The sequence below is a fragment of the Dipodomys ordii genome, unplaced genomic scaffold, assembly GCF_000151885.1.
Source record: "Dipodomys ordii isolate 6190 unplaced genomic scaffold, Dord_2.0 Scaffold11, whole genome shotgun sequence".
NCBI lineage: Eukaryota > Metazoa > Chordata > Mammalia > Rodentia > Heteromyidae > Dipodomys > Dipodomys ordii.
The window spans coordinates 16,980,050-16,995,310 of record NW_012267227.1 but is presented as its reverse complement, the minus strand read 5'-3'; the positions used below and the strand labels follow the sequence as shown (position 1 = coordinate 16,995,310).

General features: G+C 55.1%; 2 protein-coding genes across 2 annotated transcripts in view; both read right to left on the bottom strand.

The window, feature by feature from the left end:
* Positions 1 to 460, bottom strand: part of Ltk (leukocyte receptor tyrosine kinase) — a 9,182-nt gene extending 8,722 nt beyond the window's left edge. Inside the window, exon 1 of the mRNA XM_013009994.1 lies at positions 267 to 460. Within this exon, the coding sequence (XP_012865448.1) occupies positions 267 to 460 (194 nt within the window). The remainder of the gene's footprint in view (positions 1 to 266) is intronic.
* A 2,730-nt stretch (positions 461 to 3,190) lies between these two features.
* The window catches only part of Rpap1 (RNA polymerase II associated protein 1), a 29,748-nt gene continuing 17,677 nt past the window's right edge, over positions 3,191 to 15,261 (bottom strand). Inside the window, exons 3-22 of the mRNA XM_013009993.1 lie at positions 14,759 to 14,977; positions 13,640 to 13,819; positions 12,581 to 12,696; positions 12,236 to 12,334; positions 11,481 to 11,582; positions 10,938 to 11,105; positions 10,539 to 10,721; positions 10,297 to 10,431; positions 10,035 to 10,205; positions 9,123 to 9,280; positions 8,578 to 8,736; positions 8,256 to 8,457; positions 7,536 to 7,645; positions 7,137 to 7,332; positions 6,783 to 6,935; positions 6,479 to 6,621; positions 5,099 to 5,855; positions 3,998 to 4,174; positions 3,791 to 3,850; positions 3,191 to 3,691 (exon numbers count right to left, since the gene is read on the bottom strand). Of these exons, the coding sequence (XP_012865447.1) occupies positions 3,542 to 3,691; positions 3,791 to 3,850; positions 3,998 to 4,174; positions 5,099 to 5,855; positions 6,479 to 6,621; positions 6,783 to 6,935; positions 7,137 to 7,332; positions 7,536 to 7,645; positions 8,256 to 8,457; positions 8,578 to 8,736; positions 9,123 to 9,280; positions 10,035 to 10,205; positions 10,297 to 10,431; positions 10,539 to 10,721; positions 10,938 to 11,105; positions 11,481 to 11,582; positions 12,236 to 12,334; positions 12,581 to 12,696; positions 13,640 to 13,819; positions 14,759 to 14,977 (3,638 nt within the window). The 3' untranslated portion in view covers positions 3,191 to 3,541. The remainder of the gene's footprint in view (positions 3,692 to 3,790; positions 3,851 to 3,997; positions 4,175 to 5,098; positions 5,856 to 6,478; positions 6,622 to 6,782; positions 6,936 to 7,136; positions 7,333 to 7,535; positions 7,646 to 8,255; positions 8,458 to 8,577; positions 8,737 to 9,122; positions 9,281 to 10,034; positions 10,206 to 10,296; positions 10,432 to 10,538; positions 10,722 to 10,937; positions 11,106 to 11,480; positions 11,583 to 12,235; positions 12,335 to 12,580; positions 12,697 to 13,639; positions 13,820 to 14,758; positions 14,978 to 15,261) is intronic.

Here is a 15,261-nt window from a genome sequence, read left to right as displayed (position 1 = left end):
ACACCCGCACGGGACCCCCGAGGCTCCGCAGCCCCCCTCCCAGGGCCGTCCATCCTCACCCGGCTTTTCGCAAAGCCCCGAAGGTTCGAGACCTCGGGAGGATCCGTGGGGACCGCGGGCCCGGGCCTGGGGGGTGGGGGGACACACGTACCCGCAGCTCCGAGCCAGAGCAGCAGCCGGGCCGAGCGGCTCATCCCCGGATCCGACGGCCCCGGACGCGCGCAGCCGCCGCCGCCGCCACCCGCAGCCTGTCTGGCCTCGCCTACCGCAGACCCCTCATCGCCCAGGAGGAAAAGGCGGGGCGTGTGGGCAGCAGGTCCCCGCGCTTCCGGGAGGAGCCGTGAGCCCCCACCCCGGGAATCCCATCTCCAGCCGCCAGGAGGTCAGCTGCTGGCCGCCCGGGCGGCCGGGGAGGGACGGAGACTGCCCTGGCCCTATCCTTTGGAGGCAGCTCCAGCATGACGCCCAACCACACCCCAGGCCCTTGGCATGGGCTTCAAGATCTCTCGGGACACCGAAGGAAGCGTGTGCTTACTTGGGGCTGGTGTGTGGTCACACAGGACAAGTGCTCTTTGAACTGCTAGGCTGGGGCAACTTGCAGGGTCCAGGTGCCTGCGAGGGGATCTGCTCAGCACTACGCAAAGTAGGGACCGAGTAACTGCAAAGACAGCGTCTCCCACCACCTGTACATCATGAAGATGTGTAGATCACCACAGACACCCACACCCCTGAGGGAGCGATGGAGTGCAGCCCTGCTCAGGCCTGGCCTTCAAGTGGGCTTTATGTATTGGGTCTTCAATCTCTAGCTTAAAATGGTAACTCTGAGGGCAGAGGCCTTCAAGTGTTCGACAGGAATGCTTTAATACTTAAGCTACTTGGTAAAGTCTGAGTAATACTTACGTGTAGCCACATAGTTGTTTTTTTTTTGGGGGGGAGATATTTCATTTTATCTCTATTTTGTATCGAACTAAGCAGTTAAGTAAGGCAGCCTAACAGTGTGGTTCTGTTTAAAGCTATGTAAAATTACAATCACGGTGATTGAAGTATCAAACCCCCAACAAAGCAAGGTAACATTATGGGATAGGGCATGATTGCATAGAGGGAAAATGTGGGATCAGAGTTCAAACTGACACACATGGAGTTTTGTAGGGCACAGAAGAGTTGTTTGTTCTGCATTGTATAAACAAGAGCAGAAGACCCATAGGAACCCAGGCAAGAGCATCTATAACAGATTTCTCTAGCTGTCCACAGGGAACAGAAATAGCTTCGTCTTCATTGTGAAAAGTGATTGCTCCTATGCTCATATCCTGAACTAAACCAAGGAACAGCTCCACGCTGAAATTCCCTAGCTAAATACATCCAGTCCCATCTTTCCTAACCAGAGTACTACTACATGGAATGTCTCCTAAGATAATAAATTGGATGCCACTTAGCTTTCCTTCAGCAAATACTTAGGAATCTTTTAAGATCCAAAGCAAGTTAACACTGCACTTATTTGTCAGTTGTGGGGCAACGTAGGGGCTGGGTGCTGTCCCTGAGCTCTTTTGCTCAAAGCTAGTACCATATCATTTTAAGCCAAAGCTCCAGTTTTGCTTTTTGGAGTGGTTAAAAAATTGGAGATGAGGGGCTGGGAAGGTGGCTCAGTGGTAGAGCGCTTGCCTTGCATGCCCGATGCCCTGGGTTCGATTCCTCAGCACCAATAAGCAAACAGAAAAAAGCCGGAAGTGGCGCTGTGGCTCAAGTGGTAGAGTGCTAGCCTTGAGCTGAAGAGCTGAGGGACAGCGCCCAGGCCCAGAGTTCAGGCCCCACGACCAGACCCAAAAAAAAAAAAAAAATTGGAGATGAGCCGGGCGCTGGTGGCTCACGCCTGTAATCCTAGCTACTCAGGAGGCTGAGATCCGAGGATCTTGGTTCAAAGCCAGCCCGGGCAGGAGAGACCGTGAGACTCCTATCTCCAATAAACCACCAGAAAACCGGAAGTGGCCTGTAGCTCAAGTGGTAGAGTGCTCACCTTGAGCTGAAGAGCTGAGGGACAGTGCCCAGGCCCAGAGTTCAAGTCCCACGACCAACAAAAAGAAAAAAATTGGAGGAGTCTCATGGGGATTTTTCTGCCTGGGCTGGCTTTGAACTGCAACCCTCAGATCTCAGCCTCCTGAGTAGCTAGGATTACAGGCGTGAGCCATCAGTGCCTGGCTTAACACTGCATTTTTATCAGAGTCTATATAAACAGCTAAATTGTGATGTGCTTTTCACATATTAAATGAGCTTTAAAGCATCTGTTCAGAAAAGAATGCATACCACACAAATTATTCAAGTTATATAAAATCATTTTTCAGGGTCTGATCAACTGAGAAGAATCCTACTTATGTTTCTGAGGTGCGTCATACTGAGTAAGGTTTGCTTCAGCTTTTTATTTCCTTCTACAGTAGCTTAGTATTTTTCTCTCATTTTTGTCAATTCCGGGCAGAGTGGCTCTATATATTAGGATCTCCCTGGGTAGCGGCTCCTGAAGTGATGCTTAAAAAAACAACTCCACAGCACTATTAGGTTTTCTCTACGAAGTCAACAACACTTTGGGTCATGTGACCAGCACCCCAACTTCTCCAATTGCTTGTGTTTCTAGTGAGCACGTGTGTGTGTGTGCGCATGTGTTTGCCAATCTTGGGGCTTGAACTCGGCCTGGGCGCTCTACCTGAGCTTTTTGCTCAAGGCTAGTGCTCTACCACTTGAGCCACAGCACCACTTTTGGCTTTTTCTGTGTATGTGGTACTGAGGAATGGAACCCAGGACTTCATGCATGCAAGGCAAGCACTCTACACTAAGCCACATTCCCAGCCCATAGTGAGCAGTTTTGTGATGGCCATGACAAGGGTAGCCAGGGAGCTGGAACAGAGGCTGGGTCTCACTGTCCAACATGGGACAGCTACTGCCGCAAGCTGAGGCTGCGCTTCATGTCTGATTGAAAATGGCAAGCATGAGGAGACTAGGTGCTAGGCTCTTGTAGATAGCCAGTTCTTTGAGAAGTAGTCTGCTCCCACAGCAGCACTGTTCCTGCCACTCAGGGGCTGTGGCCCACATTCTCACCATCCCCACATGTGAACTGTTTACTCCTTCCCATCATGATCTCCCCAGATCTCTCTCCTCCAGATACCTCTTGGTTCTAACTCAGAATGAATATGACAACAATCAGTCCAGATCAGCCACCAGACTGAAAAAGAATTTATTTCAGTATGCAGCATTCTGGCCTTCAGTGGGAGGTTGGAGGTGCTTAGATTTTCTTGTCCCCAAGAGGGGGTACCTAGCTAAGTCACCTCTCACTCCTAGCACAGACCCGAGGCCCCAGATGCCGAGTTCCAGATCAGGAGAACAGTAAGGCTCGTTCTGTTCCACAGAATCTCCAACAAGGTGCTCTAGGGAAGGCAGGCATGCCGTGCGCTCTTTTGTCCCGCCTTCTCTAGGACTCGATGCTCTTCTCTTTGTCCAAGTGTCCAGTGCGGAGCTTCAGAAAGATGCATCCCTCTTTCCACCTGCAGCAACTGTGCTAGGTCTCTGGTACTCTACTCTGGAGAAGCCCCGAGGTCAGTCTCTCGAGGTGCTGCTGCCTCAGAGGGGGCAGCTGTGAATACAGCTCAAAGCCCTGCGGGAGGCTGGGGCTGGGGAGCTTATAGTGGAGGAGGTGCTGCCGGAGAGCCTGCAGACAGGGAGCAAACTCTGAGTGGGTAGTGAGAGCCGGTTGACATCTGTCCCCCAAACACTCTTATCTCTCTTCTCCTAGTGGTCCCAAACTTACCTCATCTGCCAGCAGAGAAGTTTTCTGCAGCATATTCTTCTGAGCACCCTTCACCTCATCCTAGAAGAACAGGGGGAGGTAGCACCAAGCAGAGGGCTGGTACCTCCCCTCCCCCAGTTTTGCATGGCCCTCCCTCCTTCCAAACCGGCCCAGAGGCTGCTCAGTCACTAGATCCTTCCCCGCTCTGAAGACAGAGATATGACTTACTGAACTCTTTGGGTCCTGAGAGAACATGAAATTATTGACATGAGCCACAGCCACGGTGTAGAGCACGGGGCACCAATGTGATCGGAGGGCACCAGTGACCAGGGCCCGGAAGTAGAGCTGAAGGAGGGCCAGGTTGTCTTCGGGTGGTGCTGTGTAGCACTCCAGGGGCACAGGCAACTGTGGTGAGGGAAATGAGATCCAGTGGGGGGGGGGGCAGGAGTGGGCACTGGCAGATAGGTGGATGGTGTTGGCCACATGAAACTAGAAGTCAGGTCCTGGCTAGACATCCATCCTTCTCTTGCACTTGAGTGTTATGCAGCTCAGCGCTAGAGCTCTTGCCTCGCAGGCACAGGCCATGGGTTTGATCTCCAGCACCACAAAGAAAAATCAAATGTTGATTTCTTAGACTATTAATGAGATGAGATGGTTATTATATAATGTTACGTGGAAAAAAAACCCCTCACTATGCCATATCTGTTTTATAAAAATATCTACATATAAAGGAACTAAAAAACAATAAAATTGAACTCAAGACCTCACGTTAGGCAAGCGTTCTACCACTTGAGCCACAGCACCACTTCCAGCCTTTTCTGTTTATGTGGTGCTGAGGAATTGAACCCAAGGCCTCATGCATGCCAGGGAAGCACTTTACCACTGAGCCACCTTCCCAGCCCCATCAGCCTTTCTTATGTTTAATTTGAAGACAAAGGTCTTGCTTTATGCCCAGGCCAGCCTGGACAGTGCTCTTCCTATTTGTGCTTCCCGCTCTTCCCTGGGGATGACAGAGTGTGCCGCTGGGCCCTGCCATTGTGCTTCCCTTGTAGCTATGCTAGTAGGTGTGAGATTGAGTCTTGAGCACTTATGCTCAGGCTGGTCTTGAACAGTGATTATCCAATCTCTACTTCCCCAGTGGCTAGGATTATAGGCTTGAGCCACTATATCTGATGTTTAAGAAATGTTAGCAAATTTCTCATCTGGAAATTGTGGAAAGAAGCTCTGATATAAACACCTACGATATAGCCACTATGCTCCACCAAAACTCCTGCAAGTTGAGATGAGGGACGTGAGGTTGCTCCTGCAGGCCCCGCTGGGCTGAGTTACCTGGGTCAGGGGCGTGCCCAGAGCTCGCAAGGCTCCCACGTGATCCCCAAAGAGGGAGAGGCGCAAGGTGACACTGAACCGGCGCTGCAGAGGAAGGAGGACCAGAGCTCCAAACAGGTGGTCCCCAAAAGACACGGATTCAAAATGGTCCAGGAAGCTGGCGTAGAGGTCGGGGAAAGACGTCAGACCAGGAAGCGGGCAGTCCAGGTTGAGGCTCGGCAAGACTTGGGGCCGACAGAGGCGAGCTAGAAGGGCTGCCACGAGACGCTGTACTGGGGTCTCTCGGAACAGCTCACTGTCCACCAGGAACAAGCACATGAGCCGTGCCAGGCGGGCAGCGGGAGGTACTGTGCATAAGGCCTCGGGACGCCAGCTGTCCAGAACGAGCACCCACTGCAGGACGCGCGTGGCTATGCCCACCGCGTCAGCCGGAGGGAGCCCCGAGGGAGTCTCTGAAGCCCTGTGGTAGAGATGAATCAAAGGCTGGAAGGGCCAGTCGGTGGGCAGCAACGACTCCGTAGGCACAGGCAGCAACAGGGCTGGGACTCGCTGCGTCTCTCCTCGGTGACGGGCCTGGGAGGCCAGCAGGCCGGCGCGGGGCGGAGAGCAGTGGGTCAGGTAGCAGCTGCGGATGCTGGGGAGGTCCTGGCAGGCCTGAATGAGGAGAGCCCCTCGCCCACACCGGGCATCCCCGCCGCTCCCCAGGGACAGTCCATCAGCCAGGTCAGCTGCCTCTGGCCCCCCTGCTGCACCTTCCCTGCAAGCAACAGAGACCAAAAGCCAAAGATGAGGGCGGGAAGCGCAGCACCCACAGGGCTGAGGTGCTCTCCTATGTGGAGTCACTGCCAAGGTCAAGTTCACTGCATTTCTCTGTGCTTGATCAACAGTACAGTATGTGTCTCGTGGCACAGGTAAAATGCTTCCAATATAGATGAATAAAACTGGAGGGAGGGGTTGGGAAGGTGGCTCAGTGGTAGAGTGCTTGCCTTGCATGCATGAGGCCCTGGGTTCGATTCGCTGGAAGTGGGGCTGAGGCTCAAGTAGTAGAGCGCTGGTCTACAGCTGGAGAGCTGTGGGACAGTGCCCAGGCCCAGAGTTCAGGCCCCACGACTGACCAAAAAAAAACTGGAGGGATGGCTCAGGTGGAAGAACACCAACCCAACAAATGCAAGTTCCAACCCTAGTCACCTAAGGGAATATCAGATACAGGATAGGCACTCAGTTCTATACCATGTTTTAGCAACATGGTGACACTGATGTCTCTTGGTCATTCTCTGGATGGTAGAAAAGTGGTCAAGTAAAACCATAAAATAAAAAGAATCAGACCCAGGCCTCAGCAGCAACCAAGTGGCTGAGTTGGCACCTGGACTGAGGACTTACGGGAGGAACTCCACCCGGAACACACAGCTCAGCAGAAGCTCCTGGGCGATGTACTCACTTCCAGGCAGCAGGCGGCTCAGCAGGGCCAAGGCCATGGCATGAAAGAGGGCCGCATTGGTGGCCGGTGGTGGCTGCAGCATTGCCTGTGGAGGAAAGGCAGGGAATTGGTTGGTGTGGAAAGGACAGTGTGGAGGGACCAGAGCAGCATGGACAGGACGAGGATGTGGGCCAGGCTGAAGGCACAGACCAGAGGAGCAGTGTGGGGTAACACAGTGTGGGCTGAACGTGCAGACAGGCGACCCACCGCTCTCTGGGCCAGGGAAATGGCCAGGTACTGCAGGTGATGCTCATGGCGGAAGGCCCAGGCAGAGAAGGGTGTGGGGTGGGGGGCAGCGCCAGGAGCCACACACTGGAGGAAGTAGCTCTGGAGTCCGGGGGCAGCCAATACAGATGCCAGCTATGGAAAAGCAAGTCTTTCAGATCTGGAAATCGCTTGCAATGTCTTCTGGAGCTTCCAGGTGGCTGTCTTCCCCACACACACTCAGAAACGTGGGCGTTGACAGAAGAGGCCTCCCCTCTCTTGCCCCTGCCCTGTTTTTCCCCGATTCCAGCCATCTTGGCTGGCTTCCTGGCCCCTAGCCAGGCACCCAGGGATTACCTGGCCACATAGTCCCTTGTGGGTCCGGGCCAAGGTGTTGGCGAGATGGAGGAGGGCAGTGAGGAATGGGAAGGGGGAGGCTGACCCAGCCAGACTGCGTGGGGGACAGCCTCCGGGGCAGCCCAGCGCCACGAGGCTGGAGAGAACTTCGGCAGCGGGAGCACAGGACAGTGGGTTGCAGACAGGAGAGCAGTGCCTGCAGGCAGGGTGGAGAAGATGGAGAGGTTGGCCGGAGGGGCTTCTGGCCTGACGGCAGCCAGAGTGGAAAAGACCAGTGAGGCCTGGCTGTGCAGATTGGTCCCAGGTGCCTCAGTGCCTTTAAGGGATCGACCGGCGAGCCAACGCCAGGGACCACAGGAGACAGTGGCGTCCCCCCTGCAGCCGCAATGTGGAACATACCTGACGGAGTCCCACAGGCTGTCCAGGGTGGGCTGACTCAGCAGTGGCAGCAACAGCTCCTGGGACAGGCGCTCCATGTCCTGAAGCCAATCCTCGGGGCACAAGTTTGGCTGGAGGATGGAGGGGATGGCTGAGCCCTGTATGCCTCAGCGTAGCGTCCCAAGAGCCCAAAGAACAGTTAGAATTCTGCAGCCTGACCCTTCTGAAGGAGAGGAGGCTGAGTTCTCTGGTGCACAAGGTTTAGGGTAGAGAGCAGAAAGGCTTAGCACTGCTTGTCTCTGGCTCCCCTAAGGGGAAGGGGAGTTAAAAGGTAGAGGGTGGGGCTGGGAAGGTGGCTCAGTGGTAGAGCACTTGCCTTGCATGCCTGAGGCCCTGGGTTCGATTCCTCAGCACCACATAAGCAGAAAGAAAAAAGCCGGAAGTGGCGCTGTGGCTCAAGTGGTAGAGCGCTAGCCTTGAGCTGAAGAGCTAAGGGACAGCGCCCAGGCCCAGAGTTCAGGCCCCACAACCGGACCCCCCCAAAAAAAAACAAAAAGGTAGAGGGTAGAGTTCAGGGTGTAACTCAAACGTGGAGCATTTGCCTAGCATGTAAGGTCACGAGTTCCATCCCCAGCAACACAGGCAGTCAGCTAGACATATGGGCACACAGTGCAGGATAGGAAAAGGTGGGAACGCGGGGGTCAGGATGGGCTGCAGGATGCGCACGCACGCAGCACTCACTTGCTGGCTCCAGGCCTGGTAGTAGGCACTCAGGAACAGCAGGCAGGCGGTGGGCACCGGGCCCAGGGCACTCCACCTATCAGGCGTGGGCAGCAGTTTCAAGGTCTGTCTTAGACATGGCTCCACGAGAGGCTGGAGTCCAGATACCTGCGTCCACGTGATGGAGGAAGCGGCGGCTGGCTCATGGGCATCGGCGGAGTCCCTGAGGGAGTGCCAGGAGGGCCACAGTGAGGGTGCAGCTGGCGCTCCCTCCCTGTGCAGGAGAAGTGCTGCCTGCCTGGCTTCCCAGAACATTCTTCTGGCAGGCTCAGGGCTGGCCTACCTGGTGGGCTCAGAGTGGGTGCCGCTGGCTGCTAGAGTGAGCTGGGTGAGGAGGGTGAGCAGCGAGGCCGCCCGGTGCACGGGCAGGGATGGCAGGGGGTGGATGCTGAGCTCCAGCGGCACAGCCTGCAAGGCCCTCATGAGCACCGGGTACAACTCCCTGAGAAAGAGCGAAGATGCCGTCACTGTAGGGAGGGAGCCGAGGATGCAGGGAACAGGGCAATGGCTGCCTGGGCTGTGCAGTCTGGTGAGGAGGCTCGGGCGGGGAGGCCCCAGGCTGGGCACTCTTGGAGAGGTAGCCCTTCAAAGCCGGGACTCTCCATCGGACCTCACCAAGACCCCAGCGCACAGAACGGGCTTACCCTAGGTTTGTCCCCCAGTCTCCCAGCTAGTCCTTCCTCTAGGGGTACAGTAAGGAGAAGCCCCTCTTCCTCTTTCTTGGCCTCTCTCCCAGCTTGGAGCCTTGAGCACAGCTTTAGTGTCAGGTTAGGTCAAGTGCAGAAGCGGAGAGGTGTACAGGGGGCCACCCCTGCCTCCTCTCCACACCTGTAAAGGTCACCACCGTGGCCGTAGGAGGCAGCCACAGCCCACAGGCGATAGGCCTCCGTGCTCAGCATCTCAGCTTCCTCGGGGGGCAAGGCCAGTTCTTGAGGAGCTTCTGCTATGAAGCGGCACAGGCGGCTCCGGAGATCAAAGCTGCTCAACTGGAAGAGAGTGGAGTGGAAGTTGTGGGGATTGGGGTCAGCTGGGAGTCACATCCTGCTAGTGTCAGGCTCTGTCACTGCGCAAAGGGACTCAACTCTGCCCCTGCAGAGGCCTCTGCACTACCAAGGGGTCACAGCTCTGAGTAGGGGTGAAAGTACCCCATCCCTGTCCTTCCCTCTTTTTTGCTGGGTCCTACTGTCTGTGTGGCTACAGGTAAGAACACCTGCCTACATGTGCTTCCTCTGGGTCTGAGTTGGGCCAGGGAGCCGTCCACATCCCGAGACTGGAATAGGCCTATAGGATGCACAGGGCTCTGATGACGAGGTTCCTGGGTAGTGCTTTCTGTAGAAATTCTTTTTTTTTTTTTTTTTCCTGTCAGTCCTGGGGCTTGAACACAGAGCCTGGGTGCTGTCCCTGAGCTTCTTTTGCTCAAGGCTAGTGCTCTACCACTTGAGCCACAGCACCACTTCCAGTTTTGATTTTTGTTTTTTAATAATTTATTGGCCATAAGAGTCTCATGAACCTTCCTGCCCAGGCTGGCTTTGAAGAGTGATCCTCAGATCTTAGCCTCCAGAGTAGCTAGTATTACAGGTGTAAGGCACTGGCACCTGGCTTTCTGTGGAAATTCTAAGCAACTAGGCCAGAGAGGAAGAGGATGAGGTGGCCACTCAGAGCTCAGGGGTCATGATTAGCTCCCGATCCAGCCCCACCCAGTCCTATCTCCCACCTCCATCCCTTGCTGTGTCTGCTCACCAGCCGGGCAGCAATATTCCTACCAGCCGAGGCCAAGACTCTAAGTAGTTTCATGGCAGCAGCACAGGGTACTCTGTGTAGACTGGAGGTGGGCCCCGCCACTACAGGGGACCAGCTGGTAGGCAGGAACTCTCGAATTATGGTTTCTATCAGCCGAGGGCACTCCAGGACCTGTGGGAGATAGAAGGACAATGGAGGAAGAAGGATCAAGACAAGCGCAGTGAGGCTCTCTGCCGTGTGATGACCTCCCGCTCCTCCTCACCCTCGTGGCAGACTCCAGGGAATGGCGGGCCAGGCGAATGAGCACAGCCAGGATGTCAAGGACCACAGAGGGCCCTGGGCAGGTCACCTCTAGCACATAGCGCAGCCGAGGCAGCAAGTTGGTAGCCAGGAGGCCCTGGGGGCAGAGAGAAATCCTCTGCCAAATGTGGCAGAGCCCTGGGCTTTGATGACCCCTCCTGCCCAACACCCTTGACCTCTGTCAGATGGGAAAGCTTCCTCTACCTTGATGACGTCATGTCGGGCCAGGTCAGGCGGAGGTCGGGTTCCCTCCTCGGGGCTCTTCGGTTTTGCCTTTTCTGTTGCGGGCTCTTCATCCTCGCCATCCTCCTCCTTGTCCTCCTGGCTGGGCATGAGGGGGAACACCGAAGTTCCGTGATACCAAGAGAAGGTGCTGTCCAGGAGCTCCTGCCAGAGGATAGGGCCAAGAAGGGGAGAGGAAGAAAGGCAGGGAACAGTGAGAGCCCCCCACAAAAAGCAGAGCAGCAGGCTTCTGGGCTTTAGGGCCTTTAAGAGAGCAGGGTGGTGTCTGCCACCTAGTTCTCCATGCTTCCTACAAAGTCCTCTTAGCAGAGCATGAGGAGCAAAGACCTGACGCCTCACCCCCGTCCTATCCCGCAGTACCTCATCTCCGGGAGCCACCAGCAGAGCCCGAAGAGCCCGGATGGCAGCTGCGATAACTCCATCCACTCTGTCATCCAAGGAGAAACGCAGCAGGAAGAGGAAGCCAGCATCCAAAAGCAGCCGTAAGACACTGCCCACCAGCTGGTCCCCAAACTCGCCAGCCTGGGCCTTGGGTGCAGAAGGATAATTGCTGAAGATGCTGATACCTGTTGCCTGTGACCCTGCATTTGCCCCACTCCCAGTGTGCCCCACAGTGGGAAGGGTAAGAGATGGGGAAGTCTAATGTCAAAAGACCAGGTTTGGGGCTGGGAATGTGGCTCAGTGGTAGAGTACTTGCCCAGCATGCATGAAGCCCTGGGTTCGATTCCTTAGTACCACATAAACAGAAAAAGCCGGAAGTGGCGCTGTGGCTTAAATGGTAGAGTGCTAGCCTTGAGCACAGAGAGGCTCAAGGACAGTGCCCAGGCCCTTAGTTCAAGCTCCAGGTTTTGGGGGTGAGGGGGAGAGTGACGGGGACAGGAGAGGCAGGAAGAGTCCACTTACCCTGCCAATGACCTGGGACAACACATGCAGGGCAAGCGCTCTCTGTTGGGACACCTGGCTTCGGGTCAGGTGGAACAGCTCCTGTAAGGAGTACCCTGCTCTCTGGGGCAGGGGTAAGGCATCAGAGGGAACCATGATACAAGGCAGTACCCACAAAACACCCGGCTAGGTGCCAGGAGACAGAATGTAATCAAACTCCCTGCCTCTGCTCCACGGAGCCTCGAGCTGGTGAGGAAAATGGGACATGCATAAAGTAACGGTGGCGTAAGGCAGATGGGGGATGAATGCGGTGGTGGAGAATTCACTGGCAGGTGGAGTAACGGCACGGGAGTGCACAGGGAGTGTGCGGCATGAGCTGGCCGAGTGGCAGAGCAGCAGGCTAGAGGGAGGCGGTCACAGTCCGTGTACGGACTGTCCTCTTGCTGAGGAGCCAGAGGAGTTCGGTACAGCAGCCCAGGAGGGATGGAATGGCCCGGGGAAGAACCTAGAGGGCCTGAAAAGTGAGTGCCCACCAGGAGGAAAAGCCAACCTCCAGTAAGCATCATGGGGAGGTAACAGAAGTGGACCAGCAAGTTCTAGAACTGACCAGAATGTGAGCAGGGCAGGAATATCATTTTGAGCCTAAGAAATGGAATGAACTGGAACAAGGCACACAAGAAGTCAAAGGCAACTGACTGATCAGAGGCCCTTGTCCACGTAGTCACTGAAGGCACCTACCAAGAGCCGCTGAGTCCCCCCTGGGTCCTAGGCCTCACCTCCGCCTCCTCTCCATGGTGGTGCAGCCCCAGATGCGTGGGCAGGTCCACGTCAGGGGCCAGGAGCTCGCCCTGAAGACTAAATCGGGCCTGCATTCTCTGGTGGGAAGAGAAAGAAGACGAGGTTTAGGCAGCAGCAACTATCCTGTCCAGGTTGCTGTCTGGAAATGGAGCTTTTCTGGCCTTAGGGCGTGAAGAGCGCTGGGAGAGGAGAGTGAGTGTGAAGGAGAGCTGTTTCTCAGGCTCACGTGGCGAGAAGGGGAGAAGGGGCCTGAGTTCTGGAGACAGGAGCAGCGGGCCCCCACCTGTCTCACCCACCCTGGCTAGGCAGCTTGCCCTGCTCACCTCCTGGGTCTGCTGCCGCCGGAGTGGGGGCAGATCCTGGGTCCAGTGGAGCTTCTCCAGCTCCACAGCGTCCATGTGGAGCCATTCTTTATGGGGGGTCATGGGCAGGGCCACATCTGGGAAGACGGAAGCATGACAGGATTCCCTAAGCTCGCCTCACTCATCCACAGGGGTCCCAGACAACAGAAAGCAGCACCGCATCGCCACCCGCCCTCAGTTTTGGCTAAATAGTATGGCTGGAGTGAAACTCCTAGGAACTGGGTGAAGGTCCCAGCTAGGACAAAGACCCAATCCTAACTCTGATGAGGGGGAAGAGTGGAGAGGATAAAGACGAAGAAAGAGGAAGGGACCAGGCGGCAGGGCTACATCTGCCATGGAAAGCGTAGATGTCCACTCTCAAGTGCCAGCCCTGCGAAGGAGCACTGGCGTGGGGACAACCAGGACAGGGCGGCTCCAGGGGGAGTTAGATACAGAAACCACCCCAACAACATCCTCCTGCCGCTTCCCTCGTACCCCCTCAACCTGCCTGACCTGCCTGCCCAGTGCTCCTCAGGGAGCAGGAGGTTCATGGCTGAGATAATTCAATTTCTTTCTGTTGTTAATCCCTAATAGAATAATTTAGTTTCTGGACAATGAGTGCTTCCATTGGCCTCTGCCTTGGGTCTGGCAGGTCCACAGACCTTCATCAGACTCTCCCCTCCCGACACCCCTGCCCTTCCATTTCCCCCAGCACTGACAAAAGGAGAAAGCATGGCCGGATGGACAGAGCCAGAGCTGGGCAGCTCTGTCCAGGGAGGAGCAGGTGGCCGCTACATGCTGTTCTTACTAGGGAAGGAGAGAAGGAGCAGCCACAGGACAAGAAAACAGGAAGCGTGTGCAGGAAGAAGACGCGCATCAGCAAATGAATCCTGATTTGAGCCAATTTAAAGGCACTAATGAGGATTAACATTCTAATTCCAAGGGCAGAGATGCTTCTTTCTTCCCATCCACCCAGCCCAGGAGAAGGTCATTCATTTCTCTATTTTTATCCACACCAAAGATGGGCCCTCTCCTCCGAACCTGGGGCCCCTGGCTCCAGCTTCTCTTCCTTCCTGGGTTCATTGGCAAGGGCCGATATCATGGGCTCCTCTTCAGAGACATCAATCAACAGTCCTCCTGGCTTCTGCTCCTTGGTGGCTTTTTCTCCTGCTTGCTCATGGGTACGGCCACAGGATCTCAGGAAGGCAACCAAGCTAGGGTCTACAGACATAGGAGGAGGTAGAGTGAGTGAGGGCAGACACACCCCAGTTCCTACACTGCTTTTAGCTGCCTGCTTCTGGGTGCCAAAGACAAGATAAGCTGTGTCACCTCTGGCCTCAGCCCCCTGCACTCTCCTGTAGCCCTTCAATGACCCTGCCCTCTCACCTTTAAGGCCTCTAGGGCCTGACCACCCCCTTTTCCTCTGTGTTTCACAATCCTGGCCAAGGTTCTTATGCTTGACTTGACCTTGAGCTTGGTACCAGGTCAGAGGTCCACGGTACGAGTATGTGGAATAAACATGAATGCTAGCTAAGACCACAGAGAGGCATTTAGTAGAAAGTGCCCTCACCTCTCACCCAGCTTATGCATAGTTTATTAAAAAATTTAATATGCTTTTCCAGGTGCTACTGGCTTCTACTTGTAATCCTAACTAACTGAGAAGGCTAAGATGGAAAGATTGAGATTTGAAGTCTATGACTTTTTTTTTTGTCAGATGTGGGGCTTGAACTCAGGGCCTGGGTGCTGTCCTTGGCCTCTTTGTGCTCAAGGCTAATGCTCTACCACTTGAGTCATAGCGCTACTTCCTGGCTTTTTCTGAGTAGTTTATTAGAGATAAAGAGTCTCACGGGGACTTTTCTGCCCAGGCTGGCTTTCAACTGCAATCCTCAGATCTCAGCCCCCTGAGTAGCTAGGATTACAGGCTGGAGTTACCAGTGCCTGGCTGTGATTCTTATCTCTAACTACCAAAAAGCCAGAAGTGGAGCTGTGGCTCAAGGGGCAGGGTACCAGCCTTGAACAAAAAAGCTAAGAGATTGTGTGAGGCTTTAGTTCAAGTCCCAGGACTGGGACAGATCAAACCAGAAAAACCCAGCAGAATGTCTGGCATGAACAAATACAGCCCTCCCCAGCCCAGCCTGGCAGGAAATCCTGGCCCCTTACCAAGCTGAGCTAGGAGCTGCTGCTGCTCCTGCAGGATCTCGCCAGGAGTCATGGCTTGCAGTCTTGCTACATTCTCTTCATGGATGGTCTGAGCTTCTTGCTCGGCTTCCTGGCTGAGGCCCTTCCCTGTGACCACATGGGGTCTCTGGAAGTTGTGGTTGTTCCCTGGCCGCTGGCCACCCTGGTCTCTGGGGCTGGGTGCCTCACAGGTCACCACATCTGGAAGAAATAGATGATCAGTGCCATTGCCTTGACTTCCTGACTCCACTGGGCTTTCTTCTTCTGTAAATCTATTAGCCCAAAGCCCCAGAACCTGCCGAGTATAGAGCTGGGACCCCACTGGGTCTTGCACAGGACTCCAGGCACTCTGGGAAAGGTGCTGCAGCTATTCACTCACTCTTCCCCTAAGACTCTCATGAAAAGATGTCCTCCCTCCCGTCCTCCCTCCCTCCCGTCCTCCCTCCCTCCCGTCCTCCCTCCCTCCCGTCCTTCCTTTTCTTTGT